The sequence below is a fragment of the Saccopteryx bilineata genome, chromosome 5 (assembly GCF_036850765.1).
Source record: "Saccopteryx bilineata isolate mSacBil1 chromosome 5, mSacBil1_pri_phased_curated, whole genome shotgun sequence".
NCBI lineage: Eukaryota > Metazoa > Chordata > Mammalia > Chiroptera > Emballonuridae > Saccopteryx > Saccopteryx bilineata.
In genome coordinates, this window is record NC_089494.1 from 239,164,780 (window position 1) to 239,184,953 (window position 20,174).

Consider the following 20,174-nt stretch of genomic DNA (forward strand, 5'->3'; position numbering starts at 1 on the left):
GAAAGGGGGGAGAGAGGGAGGAGAGAGAAAGAGAGAGAGGAAGGGAGGGAGGGGAAGGTAGCAGGGAAGGAAGGGGGAGAGAGAGAGAAGGGGGAGAGGCAGACAGAGGGAAGGGGAGGGGGAGAGAGAGGGAGAGATAGGAAAGGAGGGGGAGAGAGGGAGGTGAGAGAGAGAGAGAAGCATCAACCTGTTCCCATATGTGCCCTAACTGGACTGGAACAGTGATCTCAGGGTCCAGCCAGAGCCCTCCAGATTGAGCTGGTGACCCTGGGGTCAAACTGGTGACCTCGGTACTCCAGGATAATGCTTTATTTACTGCACCATGGGCCAGGGCACCCTTCACTCACTCTTAGTGTGTTTCTGTGTGAGGGTGGTGGGGAGGAAGCCATAGGAGTGCCATCCAAGTGTAGGACTCCTTCTCCTTCCTGAATGTCAGTTCTGCCTCTTGGACCTGAGGTCTAAGTTAAGTCTGTTGACTGATTTAACGAGTGTTTTATAGTATGTTGAACATGATACTGGACACTACCTGTCCCAGTCAGAGCACATAATTTATTGAAGAAGAGATTTATTCACTTTACAGTCCAATAAAAGCGAGGTTATTCATTGATAGGTACAGTGAGTGCTGGAGATTACTTAGGTTGTTGTGGTAGAAAGGATTCTAGATTAAGAGTTGGCATGTCCCTGGATTCTCATCTTGGCCCTGCTATTAATTTAGCATCATGTGACTTTGGCCAGGCCATTAACCGCTCTGGGCCTCAGTTTCCTCAACTGTAAAATGGAGCTGTGGACTGACTCCTTTTTGGCTCTAACACTCTGGAATGAATGTGGGTAGTGTGTTCAGAAGAGGGAGAAAGCATGGTGGGATAGTATGATCAAGGGTTTCCATGACAGAAGTGGGGTAGTTTGCTCATTTTCTGCAAAGCCGGATTTCTCAGTTGTAAAATAAATCGAGTACAAAAATGTCATATGTACAATGAAATGTCCCCAGCAACCTCTGCCTTACAGATAAGCTGAAAGGAATGTTTTCTTCTTGATATTCTACTTGTAAGTACTAATTGTCATGATTATTGCTAAGTGCTAAATAAAGTCGTTACTATTTGCATGAAAATGGAACAGTAAGTGCATGCTTTGATAACAAATTTTTAAAAATTTAAGTTTTTATCCTGGACATCGTTCCACCATGTCAGCACATACACAGCTCATTTTCCCCATTAGGGCAGATTATTGTCTTGTATCTATAAATTGTACTTCATTTAACAATTGTCTATGGGCAACACAGGAATTGTTTCTTCTTTTTGATCATAACACTGCAATAAGATGACTTGTATCCCTTGCCATAAAATTCATTTTGAATACCTCCTTCCTCCCATTTCCAGTCCATCACCAGGTTCCAGCCTTTTCACCCAACATCTCAGGAACCCACCTGCTTCCTTCCACCTACTTTCCTCCACTGTTCAAGTGGAGGGTCAGCACCATCCAGGCAACAGATCCTCGGTTCGTTTCTGTAAAGCCAGCAGCCATAGCCACCATCACAGCAGCCTGGCCCATGTAGGCTCTATTTGATTCGGACAGATGGTAATGAAATAACGGAGCCAAGAACTGGTGGGCCATTAGCTTTAATCCTAGCTTGTACCCAGTGGGCAAGAAATACACACAGTGGGAAAACACTCCCCTTTCCATTCAGGGCTCCCAAAGTCACTGACTCATCTGAATTTTCCTAGGATCAAAGTTTTCTACCTCACCAGCCTTATTCCCCTCTGTTCCCCATCTCCTTCTCTCTGCACAAACTCTGCACAAACTGGCTTCTTCTTCAGCACTCTGCCATCTTGGCTGCTTCTCCTCTCCTCCATGTGGGCTTTCTCTGCTCTCCTTAAATGCTAATCTCAGGAACCGAGAGAGAGTAAGCTCCCGGTCTGCCCCATTTTATAGTGTAGAAATCAAAACCTTTAATCCAATATACAAACAAGGAAGTCTCTGATACAAAGTCACTTAGGGTGGGAAAGGCTTAGTCTTAAAACTAAGCTTTATGGTATAACGACCCTGCCTGCTTACAACCTGTCCCCCACACCCAGTGCAAATAAAAGCGAGCAAACCTATATATCACAAACTTATTTGACCAACAGTTTCCTTTCCTGCCCCCCCCCAAAACCTGGCCTGTTCGTTTCTCAAACTGCAGCCAAAGATGCAAATCATAGTACTTTACAGTTTACAACCTTCTATAGCAGGGGTTGAGAACCTTTTTGGCGGAGATAGCCATGAATGCCACATATTTTAAAATGTAATTCCATGAGAGCCATACAACGACCCGTGTACGTTATGCATAATCCAATAAAAATTTGGTGTTGTCTGGAGAATAGCTGTGATTGGCTCCAGCCACCTGTAACCATGAACATGAGCGGTAGGAAATGGATTGTAATACAGGAGAATGTTTTATATTTTTAACGTTATTATTTTTTATTAAAGATTTGTTTGCGAGCCAGATGCAGCCATCAAGAGTCACATCTGGCTCGTGAGCCATAGGTTCCCGACCCCTGTTCTATAGCTTCTCATTGTTCTTTAGATAATGACCATTGCCTTACGAGGGGCAAATAAATTTGTAAAATTTGTGTTATTCGATTTTGCTCACTTTTATTGTTAAAAATGACCACTGCCCAGGTGAACCAACTAATTACCTTCCTGCTTGGGAAGGGGCTTTGTTATGCTAATGTGTGCTGGAGAAGGGGTTTTGCACTAAAAAGTTTTAAGAAAGGAGATGAAGGAGGCCACATTTTTGCAGAAAAGCAGCCAAGATGGCAGGGTGCTGAAGGAGAAGCCAGTTTGTGCAGAGCTTGTGCAGAGAGAAAGAGATGGGGAACAGAGGTGACTGAGCTAGTGGGGGCCTTTGATTCTAGGAAAACCTGGATGTGTCAGTAGCTTTGTGAGTACTGAACGAGTGGGTTTTAGAGCCCTGTCTGTGTTGACTCGCCGGCCAGGTGCAAGGCTAGAATAAAAGGAATGGCCCACCAGTTTTCAGCTCCGCTGTTTCTCTACCATCCATCCAAATTCAATGAGAACCTGCACGTGAAGGGCCACAATGGCTGTAGATGCGACAGCCGGCCTTACACCTTATAATGGTTGTATTATCTGTAATTCACTTTGAGATATATGAGCAGAGACAGTCTGAGATTTGTGGGTGTGATTTTCATCTATAGCCTAGGATGTAGATTAAGTAAGCTGCCCTGATCAGGAATTTACACCTCCAGGATGATTAGTAAGAGTATTATCAGAAGGCTACAGGTCAGAGGTAGTTTCCACAGTTCTCTTAGCTTCTTTGCCTCTAATCAGTACAAAGGATTTTATTAATTAGCAAATGGATGTTAGAAGCTATGTTCCTTGGTGAAGTCACTTTTGTAATAAGATGTGTGTATTGGCTAGAAATGGTGTAGACTACCCACTCTCATAGCATAGATGGTAGCGATACAGTCACCTGAGGCTACTTCAGTTTCCAAAGCTTGTTGCTAAAAATTGCCTTGTCCAGTGGCTAGCTCAAAGACTTCTTGCTGCTTAAACTCTCAGGTTAGCTCAACCTTGCATCTGAAGTGTCACACTGCCTCTGATGAATCCATGAAATATTTAGTTGGGAAAACTAAAAATCAGGAAGAGGGACAGCAAGCTCCCCAAACAGGGTATGTGTTTGTTTTGACTCCTGCTTGTTAATCAATGCAGGAATGTGGGGCTGAATTGAGCAGGAGATTTGCTTGTGAACCCAGTACTGAGGCCCTGAGGAAGGAGACCTTTACCCTCACCCGCATCTACATATCTGAGGTTTCAATATCCACCTCCCCCAAAATAAACACCCTAAATAAATAAGAAGAGCCACCTGCTTGAGGTCAGATAATAGCAGGTGGCCAACATGATCCTGCTCCTGCCTACCATTTCCCTCTCAAGAGGGTTCCAGGAACACTGCCACCCTCATTCCTGCCCCTGTGGCTCCTTCTCCTGGTTACAGCCCTCCCACCGCTCCTCAGGGATCAATCCCCCCTGCCTATCAGACCAGGTCACAGCTCCTAGTCCCTCCACCGCCCCCTATCCCTGTCACAGTGCCCAGGACTCCTCCTACAGCCCGTCCAGGAAAGCAGAGGGATGTCTGTAAAGTATGACACCTAGGAGACTGTGTCCAGGGCCACTCTCTCCATCTTTGTATCCCCATCACCTGGCACAACCTCCATTATTCACTATTAGATCCTTTAGAGTTTAGCCCACAAGCAATAACAAGGAAAAAAAAAAGAAGCTTTTTATACCACCAACTTCACTAAGTGGTATGGGCCCTCCAAAGTGAATACACTTTCTAATACATATATTTTAAAATCCAACTAAACGTACAAAGTGAAAGATAAGGAATATATAATAGACCATAGGCTAGGCAACAGCCCTCTCTTTAAAATATGATAAACACCAACTTACTTATTTTAAAAATCCTTCATGGAAATGAGGACCAGGAAAAAGCCACCTTCCTCTCCTCTCATTTCTCCATATTTAATAGTTTGCTTTTGTCTGGACCCTTACAGAATGGCCTGGTCCCTTACAGAATGACCTGGACCCTTACAGAACTGCTTTGAACCTTACAGAACAGCCTGGTCCCTTACAAAACGGCCTGGTCCCATACAGAACGGCCTGGACCGTTACAGAATGACCTGGACACTTACAGAACGGCCTGGACCCTTACAGAAACACCTGGTCCATTACAGAACAGCCTGGACACTTACAGAAGGACCTGGACCTTTACAGAAGGACCTGGATCCTTACTGAAGGACATGGACCCTTACAGAATGGCCTGGACCCTTACAGAATGATCTGGACCCTTACAGAAGAACCTGGACCCTTACAGAAGGACCGGGACCCTTACAGAAGCACATGGACCCTTACAGAATTACTTGGACCCTTAGAGAACGGCCTGGACCCTTACAGAAGCACCTGGACTCTTACAGAATGGCCTGGACCCTTACAGAAGCACCTGGACCCTTATAGAATGGCCTGGACCCTCACAGAATGACCTGGACGCTTACAGAAGCACCTGGACCCTTAGAGAATGGCCTGGACCCTTACAGAACGACCTAGACCCTTACAGAATGACTTGGACCCTCACAGAATGACCTGGACCCTCACAGAATGACCTGTACCCTAACAGAATGACCTGGACCCTTACAGAATGGCCTGGACCCTTACAGAATGACCTGGACCCTTACAGAACTGCCTGGACCCTTACAGAATGACCTGGACCCTTACAGAATGGCCTGGACCCTTACAGAATGACCTGGACGCTTACAGAACGGCCTGGACCCTTAAGAAGCACCTAGACCCTTACAGAATGGCCTGGACCCTTACAGAATGGCCTGGACCCTTATAGAATGGCCTGGACCCTTACAGAATGACCTGGACCCTCACAGAATGACCTGGAACCTTACAGAAGCACCTGGACCCTTATAGAATGGCCTGGACCCTTACAGAATGACCTGGACCCTCACAGAATGACCTGGACTCTCACAGAATGACCTGGACCCTTACAGAACTGCCTGGACCCTTACAGAACTGCCTGGACCCTTACAGAATGACCTGGACCCTTACAGAATGGCCTGGACCCTTACATAATGACCTGGACCCTTACAGAATGGCGTGGACCCTTACAGAAGCACCTAGAACCTTACAGAATGACCTGGACCCTTACAGAATGGCCTGGACCTTTACAGAATGACCTGGACCCTTACAAAACTGCCTGGACCCTTACAGAAGCACCTAGACCCTTACAGAATGACTTGGACCCTTAGAGAACGGCCTGGACCCTCACAGAATGACCTGGACCCTCACAGAATGACCTGGACCCTTACAGAATGGCCTGGACCCTTACAGAACGGCCTGGACCCTTACAGAAGCACCTAGACCCTTAAAGAATGTCCTGGACCCTTACAGAACGGCCTGGACCCTTACAGAAGCACCTAGACCCTTAAAGAATGGCCTGGACCCTACAGAATGGCCTGGACCCTTAAGAAGCACTTAGACCCTCACAGAATGACCTGGAACCTTACAGAAGCACCTGGACCCTTATAGAATGGCCTGGACCCTTACAGAATGACCTGGACCCTCACAGAATGAACTGGACCCTCACAGAATGACCTGGACCCTTACAGAACTGCCTGGACCCTTACAGAACTGCCTGGACCCTTACAGAAGCACCTGGTCCCTTACAGAACAGCCTGGACACTTACAGAAGGACCTGGACCTTTACAGAAGGACCTGGATCCTTACTGAAGGAAATGGACCCTTACAGAATGGCCCGGACCCTTACAGAATGATCTGGACCCTTACAGAAGAACCTGCACCCTTACAGAAGGACCTGGACCCTTACAGAAGCACATGGACCCTTACAGAATGACTTGGACCCTTACACAATGGCCTGGACCCTTACAGAAGCACCTGGACCCTGACAGAATGACCTGGACCCTCGCAGAATGACCTGGACCCTTACAGAAGCACCTGGACCCTTATAGAATGGCCTGGACCCTTACAGAATGACCTGGACCCTTACAGAATGACCTGGACCCTTACAGAATGACCTGGACCCTCACAGAATGACCTGGACCCTTACAGAAGCACCTAGACCCTTACAGAATGACTTGGACCCTCACAGAATGACCTGGACCCTCACAGAATGACCTGGACCCTTACAGAACTGCCTGGACCCTTACAGAATGACCTGAACCCTTACAGAACTGCCTGGACCCTTACAGAATGACCTGGACCTTACAGAATGGCCTGGACCCTCACAGAATGACCTGGACCCTTACAGAAGCACCTGGAGCCTTATAGAATGGCCTGGACCCTTACAGAATGACCTGGACCCTTACAGAATGGCCTGGACCCTTACAGAATGACCTGGACCCTTACAGAACGGCCTGGACCCTTCCAGAAGCACCTAGACCCTTACAGAATGACCTGGACCCTTACAGAATGGACTGGACCCTTACAGAATGGCCTGGACCCTTACAGAACGGCCTGAACCCTTACAGAACGGTCTGGACCCTTACAGAAGCACCTAGACCCTTACAGAAGCACCTAGACCCTTACAGAATGGCCTGGACCCTCACAGAATGAACTGGACCCTCACAGAATGACCTGGACCCTTACAGAACTGCCTGGACCCTTACAGAACTGCCTGGACCCTTACAGAAGCACCTGGTCCCTTACAGAACAGCCTGGACACTTACAGAAGGACCTGGACCTTTACAGAAGGACCTGGATCCTTACTGAAGGAAATGGATCCTTACAGAATGGCCCGGACCCTTACAGAATGATCTGGACCCTTACAGAAGAACCTGCACCCTTACAGAAGGACCTGGACCCTTACAGAAGCACATGGACCCTTACAGAATGTCCTGGACCCTTACACAATGGCCTGGACCCTTACAGAAGCACCTGGACCCTTACAGAATGACCTGGACCCTCACAGAATGACCTGGACCCTTACAGAAGCACCTGGACCCTTATAGAATGGCCTGGACCCTTACAGAATGACCTGGACCCTTACAGAATGACCTGGACCCTCACAGAATGACCTGGACCCTTACAGAAGCACCTAGACCCTTACAGAATGACTTGGACCCTCACAGAATGACCTGGACCCTCACAGAATGACCTGGACCCTTACAGAACTGCCTGGACCCTTACAGAATGACCTGAACCCTTACAGAACTGCCTGGACCCTTACAGAATGACCTGGACCTTACAGAATGGCCTGGACCCTCACAGAATGACCTGGACCCTTACAGAAGCACCTGGAGCCTTATAGAATGGCCTGGACCCTTACAGAATGACCTGGACCCTTACAGAATGGCCTGGACCCTTACAGAATGACCTGGACCCTTACAGAACGGCCTGGACCCTTCCAGAAGCACCTAGACCCTTACAGAATGACCTGGACCCTTACAGAATGGACTGGACCCTTACAGAATGGCCTGGACCCTTACAGAACGGCCTGAACCCTTACAGAACGGTCTGGACCCTTACAGAAGCACCTAGACCCTTACAGAAGCACCTAGACCCTTACAGAATGGCCTGGACCCTTACAGAATGACCTGGACCCTTACAGAATGGCCTGGACCCTTACAGAATGACCTGGACCCTTACAGAATGGCCTGGACCCTTACAGAACGGCCTGGACCCTTACAGAAGCACCTGGACCTTTACAGAATGGCCTGGACCCTTACAGAAGCACCTGGACCCTTATAGAATGGCCTGGACCCTCACAGAATGACTTGGACCCTCACAGAATGACCTGGACCCTTAGAGAACGGCCTGGACCCTCACAGAATGACCTGGACCCTCACAGAATGGCCTGGACCCTTACAGAACGGCCTGGACCCTTACAGAACGGCCTGGACCCTTACAGAAGCACCTAGACCCTTACAGAATGGCCTGGACCTTTACAGAATGACCTGGACCCTTACAGAATGACCTGGACCCTTACAGAAATGCCTGGACCCTTACAGAAGCACCTGGACCTTTACAGAATGGCCTGGACCCTTACAGAAGCACCTAGACCCTTACAGAATGGCCTGGACCCTTACAGAATGGCCTGGACCTTTACAGAATGGCCTGGACCCTTACAGAATGGCCTGGACCCTTACAGAATGGCCTGGACCTTTACAGAATGGCCTGGACCCTTACAGAATGGCCTGGACCTTTACAGAATGACCTGGACCCTTACAGAATGGCCTGGATCCTTACCGAATGGCCTGGACCTTTACAGAATGACCTGGACCCTTACAGAACGGCCTGGACCCTTACAGAAGCACCTAGACCCTTATCTAATGGCCTGGACCCTTACAGAACTGTCTGGACCCTTATAGAATGACCTGGACCTTTACAGAATGACCTGGACCCTTACAGAATGACCTGGACCCTTACAGAATGGCCTGGACCCTTACAGAATGACCTGGACCCTTACAGAACGGCCTGGACCCTTACAGAGTGGCCTGGACCCTTACAGAGTGGCCTGGACCCTTACAGAATGGCCTGGACCCTTACAGAATGACCTGGACCCTTACAGAATGGCCTGGACCCTTACAGAATGGCCTGGACCTTTACAGAATGGCCTGGACCCTTACAGAATGGCCTGGACCTTTACAGAATGACCTGGACCCTTACAGAATGGCCTGGACCCTTACCGAATGGCCTGGACCTTTACAGAATGACCTGGACCCTTACAGAATGGCCTGGACCCTTACAGAAGCACCTAGACCCTTACCTAATGGCCTGGACCCTTACAGAACTGTCTGGACCCTTATAGAATGACCTGGACCTTTACAGAATGACCTGGACCCTTACAGAATGACCTGGACCCTTACAGAATGGCCTGGACCCTTACAGAATGACCTGGACCCTTACAGAACGGCCTGGACCCTTACAGAGTGGCCTGGACCCTTACAGAGTGGCCTGGACCCTTACAGAATGGCCTGGACTCTTACAGAATGACCTGGACCCTTACAGAATGGCCTGGACCCTTACAGAATGACCTGGACCCTTACAGAACGGCCTGGACCCTTACAGAAGCACCTAGACCCTTACAGAATGGCTTGGACCCTTACAGAATGACCTGGACCCTTACAGAATGACCTGGACCCTTACAGAACTGCCTGGACCCTTACAGAAGCACATAGACCCTTACAGAATGACTTGGACCCTTAGAGAACGGCCTGGACCCTCACAGAATGACCTGGACCCTCACAGAATGACCTGGACCCTTACAGAATGGCCTGGACCCTTACAGAACGGCCTGGACCCTTACAGAAGCACCTAGACCCTTACAGAATGGCCTGGACCCTTACAGAAGCACCTGGACCCTTACAGAATGACCTGGACCCTTACAGAACGATTACTTCAGCATGTAAGTTCTGCTTTCTCAGACAACTCCATTTTTGTTTCCTCAAAACAAAGTCATTGGCACCCTCCCTACTTGCCACTGATGCAAACATGGAATTGTTACTGTATTTCACCTCCAAATCCTTCACATGCTAGAGGTACCGGCAGCATTTACAACTACCCTTGGGCCAAATTTGCCGTTTTACATGTGAGAAAACTGAAGGCCACAGACGCTGAGGATCCGATTTATTAAACATTCACTGAGTGCAGACGCACGTCAGGGGCAGCAGCAGGCCAGCTTCCCAGGTGTAGAGAGGACACGGAGACCCAGGGCGTTACGTGAAGTTCCTCCCCAGGTCCCACAACAACTGGCAGAGCCAGGATTCACGCCCGACGGGAGTCCAGCCCTCGTTCCAGTTTCTTCCGGAAGAGCGGCTCACATGCCATTTTTCCGAGACTCACTCTAGAAGATGGGGGGCCCGCCTGGAGACTCGCTCTAGGAGTGGGGTGTCCCACCTGGAGACTCGCTCTAGGAGTGGGGTGGCCCACCTGGAGACTCGCTTAGGAGTGGGGTGGCCCGCCTGGAGACTCGCTCTAGAAGTGGGGTGGCCCGCCTGGAGACTCGCTCTAGGAGTGGGGTGGCCCAGCTGGAGACTCGCTCTAGAAGTGGGGTGGCCCGCCTGGAGACTCGCTCTAGAAGTGGGGTGGCCCAGCTGGAGACTCGCTCTAGAAGTGGGGTGGCCCGCCTGGAGACTCGCTCTAGAAGTGGGGTGGCCCGCCTGGAGACTCGCTCTAGGAGTGGGGTGGCTCACCTGGAGACTCGCTCTAGAAGTGGGGTGGCCCGCCTGGAGACTCGCTCTAGGAGTGGGGTGGCCCAGCTGGAGACTCGCTCTAGAAGTGGGGTGGCTCACCTGGAGACTCGCTCTAGAAGTGGGGTGGCCCGCCTGGAGACTCGCTCTAGGAGTGGGGTGGCCCAGCTGGAGACTCGCTCTAGAAGTGGGGTGGCCCGCCTGGAGACTTGCTCTAGAAGTGGGGTGGCCCAGCTGGAGACTCGCTCTAGAAGTGGGGTGGCCCGCCTGGAGACTCGCTCTAGAAGTGGGGTGGCTCACCTGGAGACTCGCTCTAGAAGTGGGGTGGCCCGCCTGGAGACTCGCTCTAGAAGTGGGGTGGCCCGCCTGGAGACTCGCTCTAGAAGTGGGATGGCTCACCTGGAGACTCGCTCTAGAAGTGGGGTGGCCCAGCTGGAGACTCGCTCTAGAAGTGGGGTGGCCCAGCTGGAGACTCGCTCTAGAAGTGGGGTGGCCCGCCTGGAGACTCGCTCTAGAAGTGGGGTGGCCCAGCTGGCTGAGCAAGGAAGGAAGACACAGGCCCCACCTGGGTTCCTTCTCCCTGGGCTCAGTGGAACCACACAGATGGTGAGCTCCTGCAGACACGAGTAAGAGATCTTTTAATTTAATTTTTTATTGATTGATTTTAGAGAGATAGCGAGGAGAAGAAGAGAGAAGTATTCATTTGTTGTTCCACTTAGCTGTGCATTCACTGGTCGCTTCCTGCAGGTGCCCTGACCAGGCTGGAGTTCAAACCCATGACCTGGGTGTTTCGAGATGACGCTCTATCCGACTGCGCTAACTGGCCCGGGTGTGAGTAGAGACTTGATGGGGCCAAACATGCATATGATGCTGTCATCCTGTTTGAGAGGGTGATTCTGATGATTTGTGACTTACGGGCGTGCGTGGATGTGTGGTGCCTCGCCCAGTCACACCTGCCATTAGGTGTGCTATGTGCAAAGTGCTAGGGTAGCACATTCTTGAGTTTTTGTTTGCTTGTTTTTTGCTTTTTGTTTGTCTGATTAATTCTTACAGGACAGCTGTCTCTCTAGGGTTGCAACTGCAGTCATTTTACTTTCTCTAAAGCTCTTTTAGCTTTATTATTGTTGTTATATAAAAGCCCCACTCCTTCGCCCCATTAAATCTTTGAATTTAGACAGAATATGAAAAACACAAGCCTCTAGCTCTCTCCATACCACCGGGCTGTGGACTCTCTCCTTCCTTGGGCTTCGGCTCACCTCCCAGAGCCACACCTTGGCCCCCGTGCTTCAGCACCAGACAGCGGGCGCACAATCACACAGATGGAGCTCACTGCGCGGTGGGCGCTGGGGGCGGGGTCAGGCCTCCAGCAGAGGGCCGCTGAGGCTGGGCCTATGTCTGGTTGCAATGTGTTTCTGAAGCTTTTATTAGGGCCCCTCCTAGAACAGTTGGCTTCCTTCACCAAAACCAAATCCCAGTGAGAATCATAAAACCTGCCACGTCAAGTTTAAAGGAGAACGCAAGTAAGTTGTACTTTGTAAACCAAATCTTCACGGAGTCGCCAATTAATTCTGCTTTATGGTTCCCTTCAGCAATGGCTGCAGCAGTAAATACGTTTTGTTACACACTAGGTAGCTAGCAAACCAGGATTCAATCCCGGGGCATCTTGACTTTTACTCTCCACTTCCGCACACGGCGACCCGAGGCTGGGAAACAGGTTAGGAACAAGGGGTCCAGCTCTAGTTTTCTTTCCAACTTGTGGGGTACCCTTGAACCCCTTCTTTTCTCCAGGCCTCGGTCTTCTTATCCATAAAACCAGGTGTTTTGGCCCCTTTGGGGTCATGATTCTGTAATCTATGGACATTTCTTTTAAGCCTCAGCCTAGTTGGTTAAGAACAGGCTTAAAAATGAATTTAAAAAAAAACACCAAAATATTTTTATCACTCAAAGAATCAAAGGAAAAGGTTGCAAAACAGCTCATGTCATTTGAAAGATAAAGTAAGATTTGTTGTCATTGGGATCAAGATACAGAAATTAAAAAAAAAAGAAAACCAGGTAAGGAGATAAATCAGTTTTTATGAGGCATTTTTAAATTTTTGTGAAAAGTCGCTTCAGAATCAACATAAACTTTCAAGCCTCTTTCTAAGTTTGGCACTGTGTATACAGAAAGCCAAACAATACTAAAAACTGATCAGCTTGAAAATTTCCTCCAAAGACCAAATATAAATGCTGAAGGATGTTCCAGGCGCAGACAGAAGCCTGGGCGTGGCCTCCACAGACCTGGGTTCAAATCTTTGCTGAGCAACATCGCTCAATGTCAGTGTCCTTCACTGTGGAAGGGGCACGATGACCCTACCTATACAGACGTCCACAGGGCAGTTGGGAAGGTCTAACGAACAGAAAATCTATATAAAGAACTGTTTCATTATCACTAATTGCCTGCCCCAAATTTTTCTCTCACTTTTACATGGGAAATTTATCTGCACCTAAAGATTTGGAACTCTAATGTATGAAGTGCCTCTTGGCAAAACCACCACTATCACCCACCAAGCACGTTCTCTTCGGCAGTAAAGAAACATGCACAAAGAGGATACCCCAACCTAAAGGCTGGGAGACAAATCAGAACTCGGCAGTCCAGACCCATCTACACTTCCACTCTTACTTTCCTTAGAATCTAATCTGGCCTCAAGTCCTGTGGAAGTGCTTGGGGATGCCTCCCAGACTGGACCTGGGGTCTCTGATTCTTCACCACCCCTACCCTAGTCTGAGCTGTCCTCACAGCACGCATAGATGACAGCAAAACCTCACAACCCTTCCGCTCCGCCCCGAGCCTCCTGAGGGCTGCCTGATTAGCCTTCCCCAAAAGCAGGGTCCGCAGGACCCAGAGATGCTGTCGGCCTCACCCTGCATCCCTCTAGTCCTCTGGTTGGCAAACTGCGGCTCATGAGCCACATGCGGCTCTTTGGCCCCTTGAGTGTGGCTCTTCCACAAAATACCACGTGCGGGCGCTACCTCGATAAGGAATGTACCTACCTATACAGTTTAAATTTAAAAAATTTGGCTCTCAAAAAAAAATCTCAATCGTTGTACTGTTGATATTTGGCTCTGCTGGCTAATGAATTCGCTCACCACTGCTCTAGTCCAAGAGTTCCTTCCCGGGCCTGCCGACTGCCCCGCCTGGAATGTTTTTCCACCAGCCCCTCTTATCACTTTCTCTATGACCCCTTCGGTGCCCCACGTCCCCTTCAGTGTGGTGTTCCTCCGACTTCACTGTGCTCATGAGTCACCAGCTCTTGTTCAAATGTAGTTTCTGATTCAACCAATCTGAGGTAGAGTCAAAACTCTGCATTTCTTCCCACGTGAGAGGAGGGCAGATAGAGAGACTTCCGCATGTGCCCCAACTGGGATCCATCTGGCAACCCCTGTTTGGGGCTGATGCTCTGCCCATCTGGGGCCATGCTCACAATTGAGCTATTTTTAGTGCCTGAGGTAAGGTTCCACAAAGTTATCCTGAGCACCTTGAGGCCCTTCCTCAGCTCCCAGGACTGATGCACTTGAACCAATCGAGTCATGGCTGAAGGAGGAAAGGAGAAAACGGGGGGGCAGGGGAGTGGAGAAGCAGATGGTCGCCTCTCCTGTGTGCCCTGACCAGTAACTAGACCTGGGACATAGACACACCAGTCTGATGCTTTACCACTGAGCCAACTGGCCAGGGCCAAGACTGCAGTCCCCAGGTGACCGCCATCACATAGGTTCCATCACTCACCAGCTATATATATCCTCTCACTCAGACTAACATGTCTGGGTTTCAGTCTCTTCACCTGTAACATAGGAATCCTGCCTTAACTGCTAGCGTTGATGTGAGGCTTCAGTTAGGCAAGTTATATCAAGCGCTCTGCCAACATGGGAGATTGCAAAAATAGCCACAATTTTTCAGCCTTCCTGAATTCACACAATTCTGTTGACTTGCTTGTAAAATAGATTAGAAGAGAAGCAACTTGTGTCCATTGCAGGAGAGGCCCCAATGCTCCCTGCCTGCACGGTCCCTCTCACTGCTATACTGGGCCTGCCCAATGGCGGGACAGGAGCACGAGGACCCAGCTGTTCCCTGGCTGACTCAGCTGGTGGTCAGCCGTGACTGAGAGGTGGGGCCACTCGGGTGACCCCAGATGCAGAGGGAGCCTAAAAAGACCAGCGGATTCTCCAGGCCCAAAATGCTGAGCCAAAGTTACAAATTAAATGAAGGGTGGCTGTGTTGAGCTGTTATGGTGTAGAATGGTTTGTTGTACAGCAATAGATAAATGATACTGTATATATAGTAATTTCTCCATAAGCAGTCACTATAATACTTTAAGAATTAAGGTACTTAACAGAAAATCAACTTTCTATACCACTAAAATTTGTACTTTTTTGGTCAGTAGTAGAAATACTACTGAACTGAGATTGGGATTCTTAGAGTTTGGTCCCAGTAGCTTTTTCATGGATAGCCTTATGATCTTGGACATATCATTGAAGCTTTCTGAGCCTCATTTACTTTTTGTCCTAGTTCTAAATATGATTAAAGGCGCATTTTTCCAAAATGCAGTACTTATTTCCTTGTTTACAGTTACAGATGATACATTTGGCTTATTCTTTAAAAAATTTTTATTTATTTATTCATGTATTGATTTTAGAGCAAGCAAGAGGGAGAGGGAGAGGGAGAGGGAGAGGGAGAGGCAGAAGGAGAGGGAGAGAGAGAGGGAGAGGGAGAGGGAGAGGGAGAGGGAGAGGGAGAGGGAGAGGGAGAGGGAGAAGGTGAGAGAGAGAGGGGAGGGAGAGGGGGAGAGAGGGGGAGAGAGGGGAGAGAGGGAGGGAGAGGGAGCGGGAGGATGAGGGAGGGGGAAGGGGGAGGAGGGGGAGGAGGGGGAGGGATGGGGAAGGGAAGGAGGATAAGGGAGGGAGAAGGGGGAGAAAGGGAGGGAGGAGGATGAGGGAGGAAGAAGGGGGAGGAGGGGAGGGAGGAGGATGGGGGAGGGAGGAGGATGAGGGAGGGAGAAGGGGGAAGAGGGGGAGAAAGGAAGATGAGGGAGGGGGAGGGAGGGGGAAAGGGGATGGAGGAGGGGGAGGGAAGGGAGGAGGAGGGATGGAGAGAGAGAGGGAAAGAGAAACATTGATTTGTTGTTCTACTTATTTACGCATTCCTTGTTTGATTTATGAGCCTTGCCCTGACTGGGGAGGTATCCATGACCCTGGTGTATCAGGACAGTACTCTAACTAACTAAGCTATTTGGTCAGAACTGGCTCATTCTTTATCAAAAACTCTTCCTGTGATGCAAACAAAGTATGTGGGGCCCTACGTAACTTTAGTAAGTACGAAGAAAATGGCTTATGGTTAGGCTTATGTTTATCTACTGGGAACAAGAGTATTTTGAAATGATATGTAAATTAACCTCAGAGACTTGAGCCACCTAACATTTTCTCTGAGTTAATATCCTAAATACCTTTGCCCCTCTAATTATCTTTTGAATCAATTCACTTTTCTCTCTCCTTTTATGTAGGTTTTTACAGAAGCTACTTTGTTTGTATCCTTCCTGTTTCATGCTTCTCATTGCAGCCAGAGACTTTCTAAAATACAGACTGCTCTGCTTAAAGTCCTCCATGGCTTCTCTGGAGACTGTAAGATGCCTGAAGGAAAGGGCTGTGTCCTCAGCACCTCACCAAGCGTCTGGTGTCTCTGGTTTACACGCGCTGTCCCAAGGCCGGATCATGCTTTCATTGAATTTTAGAGGGACACTTGTACTGGGAACAGAACAACATTCACCACTAGAGATAAAATTTGAGACATAATATTCTTTTTGTCTTATACAACTCAGGAGTTTCTTGTCTAAGATGCTTGATGACTGAGTCAGTATTTCAGGTTCTTTTAAGTATCTGCTTCAGGACACATGTTCATCTGATGGTTGTGTTATGAATATGTTTTAGGAGAGGATCGTTTTGATGACATTAAGTCCTTCTGAAGATTCCCAGTCTCCATAGGACTATGACATTCCAGGTTGCAGATAGATAAAAGATTTCATTTTATTTTCTTAAATAGCATTCACGTGGTAACCAGACTAAAAAAAAGGCTACAACCTGGAGATCCATCTGACCCGCAGATGGGTGAAGGTTCATGTCTGTCCTCCCTATCGGATCCTCTTTTCGAAAGATCAAAAAAAAGAAGAAGAAAAAAAGGCAGGACCAAGGTACTATTTAACCAAGACTCCCCCAAAGCGCCTAAGACTCAAATTAGAAAAACTGTGGAACTAGAGGAGTTTGAAACATTCCAGTGGAGGAAACCCAGCAACTGGGAAGCTGGTATTCAATTATTCACAAACTAGAGTCCATTCCAAGAAGCACAGTCAATGGGCTCTCGGCACCTACTGCAGAGTAGTTCCGAGAGCCAGGAGGACAGTACCTGCTCTGCCCGTGGGCTGGAACTGGGTTCTGGCCAGAACCCAGCCAGGTAGTGTTTCCAGGCTCCCAGAGGCACTAGGTGACAAGTCAGGGGAATCCTTCCATTTTTTTTAGGTTAATTAATATATTTAATTGATATACAAGTTTTTGTTTTAAATTCCAGATATGCAAACGTTTTCGTACAGAGCTAAACTTGCCCACATTTATCTTTTCACATCATTACCTATCTAAATCTCTAGAGCCATTGAGGAGCAGGCCCTGGGGCCAGGTACCATGAGATAGGCACTTATCAGATAGTTGCTGAAGGAAAGAGCAGGATCAGGATGAATTTAGAGGAGGCAAGGATATAAGGTGAGCCTGCCTTCCTTAATCAGTGTCTGTTCGGTTTCTCCTCTGTGATCAAGGCAGTTTCCTATTACTGACTCTTCACACTTGAGATAAATGCACATCACCCCAGGCTGCCTTTGGCACTTCAAGGGATTGTTTCAATGACCTGGCTCATGACTGCTAAGGTGTTTCATAGGCACGGTGTTTGGCCTTAAAAGGCTAATGTAACATCTTTCTACTGCTCCTTAAGAGAGTATTAGCTGGAGGATTAAATGTGGGTATAAGTGGCAAATACACACTCTGTTGTCTTCAAAAGCAGCAACCAATTCACACTGCTTTCTCATTCAACTCTCAAATATTTCTTATCTTTTCTCCAGCGGTTACTCCTGCAACAGCTTGGCTACAACCACCCAGGACATCTATATGTCACGGTGAGAAGCATGGTCAGAAATTCCCTCTCACAGTGACAAGAAGGAAATGCCTATCTTTAATGATTCTGAACCACCTCATGGAACACTGGCTTCCTCTGAATCTATTAGGCAAACATTTATACCGCAATGCAAAATAAATGTACTAAGTTACTAAAGGGAGTTTTTGTTTTGTTTTTAAATTTAATTACAGCGCTGGAGAAGAAACCCAAAACATTGATTAGTGTCTTACATCACTGGAAAAATTCTTTAGTGGTGGTTTGTGAAAATCTCACCTCATCAGAGCTGCCAAGGTCAACCAGACCCAAGTAAGCAGCGCCCAAGAGGACCTTGTCTAATTATTAAATATTCAGCAAACAGTTTGTGACCATTTAACCCTTTGCACCTGGCACCCTCGGTCAACAGGTGCCCCTACCTAGCACTGCACCGTTTCCCCTCTCCCCTCCCCACCACCCAGGGCGCCAGCACCCCGGGGGGCAAATCCTGGGACCCAAGGACATTTCAAAGGAACAGCGGAGGTCACGTTCCATTTCCGTTTCATTAAAATAAATAAATAAATAAATAAATAAATAAAACTCAGATGCTTTAAAATGGGGGAGGGGGCTTAGAAATAAGGGAAAATCTTTTGCAGTTTTTCCAATTTAAGTTCTCAGGTGCTGCTGAAAGTTCATTAATTAGGGATTTAAAAGACAAAAGTGTTACATACTAATTAGATGCCAAGCTTTACAAACTGTTGGGGGAATTTGTCAAAGTCCCCCTTCCGTCCCCCTATCCTGGATGTAGCCTCTCTTTCGGTGCCTTGGTGGCATTACGTGACTTGTCCGAAGTAATCAACCTGAGAACCGGCTCACCCCAGGGCAAAAGGAAATAAAGAAATAAAACCCGCGTGAGAGGTCGGGGAAAAGTCACCCAGCCGAGTGACGCGGCGGTCGAGCCCCTGCCCTCCCCGCCGCGGGGCCCGCCGCGCGGGCGGGGGACCGTCCTACCTGCGGCCGGGCGGCGGCGGCGGTGCTGCGGTCGCGGCGCCCATGGCTTCGCCGGCCTCGCGCGGCCGCGCGGGGCAACTCCAGCGGCTCAGCACCGCCCGCAGCCCGCGGCGCTCGCGGCGGCCGCCCGGGTGCTGTCATTGGGCCGGCGCGTCACGTGGCCGGCCCGCGGCGGGCCTCCCCAGCACGTGTAACCCTTTACCTGCGCGCGTCGCGCCGCGCGCTTCCCGGGACGTGTTCCAGCTGCACCCCGGGCGCGCGCTGGAGCGCACGGAACCCGGCTGCAGACCCCCCCGCGGCTGGGGCTGGCTTCTCCGACTCACTGAAGCAAACCCCCCGAGCTCGGGGCCGGAGCACCCACGCCCAGGCTGCGCGCCAGCCTCCTGCCCGTGCTGGGAAACTTTCTGTCGGGCTGTCGGGAGAGGGGAGCGTCCCTTGAGTGTGGACGTAAGTGTGAGGTAAACAAATATAACTCTGGCAAGTGGATCTGTGCCGCTCACCCCCGTGTTTTCCTGGTTCTTCCGTAGTTCTGACAGCCGCTTAGACCAGGTATTTGCTCTGTCGCCTGTTCTTGAGACACAGATGCTCTGAGCGACAGCGCAGACACTACCACGATAATTCCCGGGAAAGCTGCTCGCGCTCGCCCGCACCCTCTAGAACGAAAGTTCAATGAAATCACGCTCCCCCGCTCCCCACCTTCCTCCTCTTGTCCTGGGGTGGGAACCTCGGCTGCAACACTTCGTTCAACCTGCTGAGCTCCACGCCTGTATTTGTTGTAATCTATGTATGACCTAAAGTGGGTGGAGAACGGATTGCTTTTCACCTGCGCTCCGAAGTGCAATTTGGACTTGACAGGAAATGTATTAAGCAACTGCGCCACCTAGCTTACCCTCTGCTCTCTGCCCTCCAACTCCTGCAAGGACGTAGCAAGATGCCTGAGAAGCAACTGCACAGGATACTATGTATTTAAAGATGGACACATTGCCCTTGGTTTTGTGTCCCCTGAAGTGACTCCAGCGCCCGTTATGCGACATTTGCCTTTATGGAATAAAACTAATTTTCTCAATCTTCCCAGCCGTGTACTATATAGTTGCATGCTTTTAAGTAATAGATTTATGTATGAGGGAAGTTATACTATTTTACATAATTATCCGATAAAACCCTTTGTCTCAATAAAGGAACTTCATGTTCAACTTCTAACTGATGTTTTAGTAATGCCTACAGTATATTGATACATGTATCAGTGAAGTTATTCTGACCATAAAGATTTTAGTATTTAGGTTTTAAAGTATAGTTCCCAG

The 20,174-nt window shown here is 49.0% G+C and overlaps 1 protein-coding gene across 2 annotated transcripts in view; it reads right to left on the reverse strand.

The window, feature by feature from the left end:
• The window catches only part of C5H4orf19 (chromosome 5 C4orf19 homolog), a 99,009-nt gene extending 79,980 nt beyond the window's left edge, over positions 1-19,029 (reverse strand). The window contains exon 1 of one of the 2 annotated variants that reach the window (XM_066280241.1): positions 18,874-19,029. In XM_066280241.1, coding sequence (XP_066136338.1) covers positions 18,874-19,014 — 141 coding nt within the window. In that variant the 5' untranslated portion in view covers positions 19,015-19,029. The remainder of the gene's footprint in view (positions 1-18,873) is intronic. The other variant, XM_066280242.1, reaches the window with a different exon arrangement.
• Positions 19,030-20,174: the final 1,145 nt, after the last annotated feature.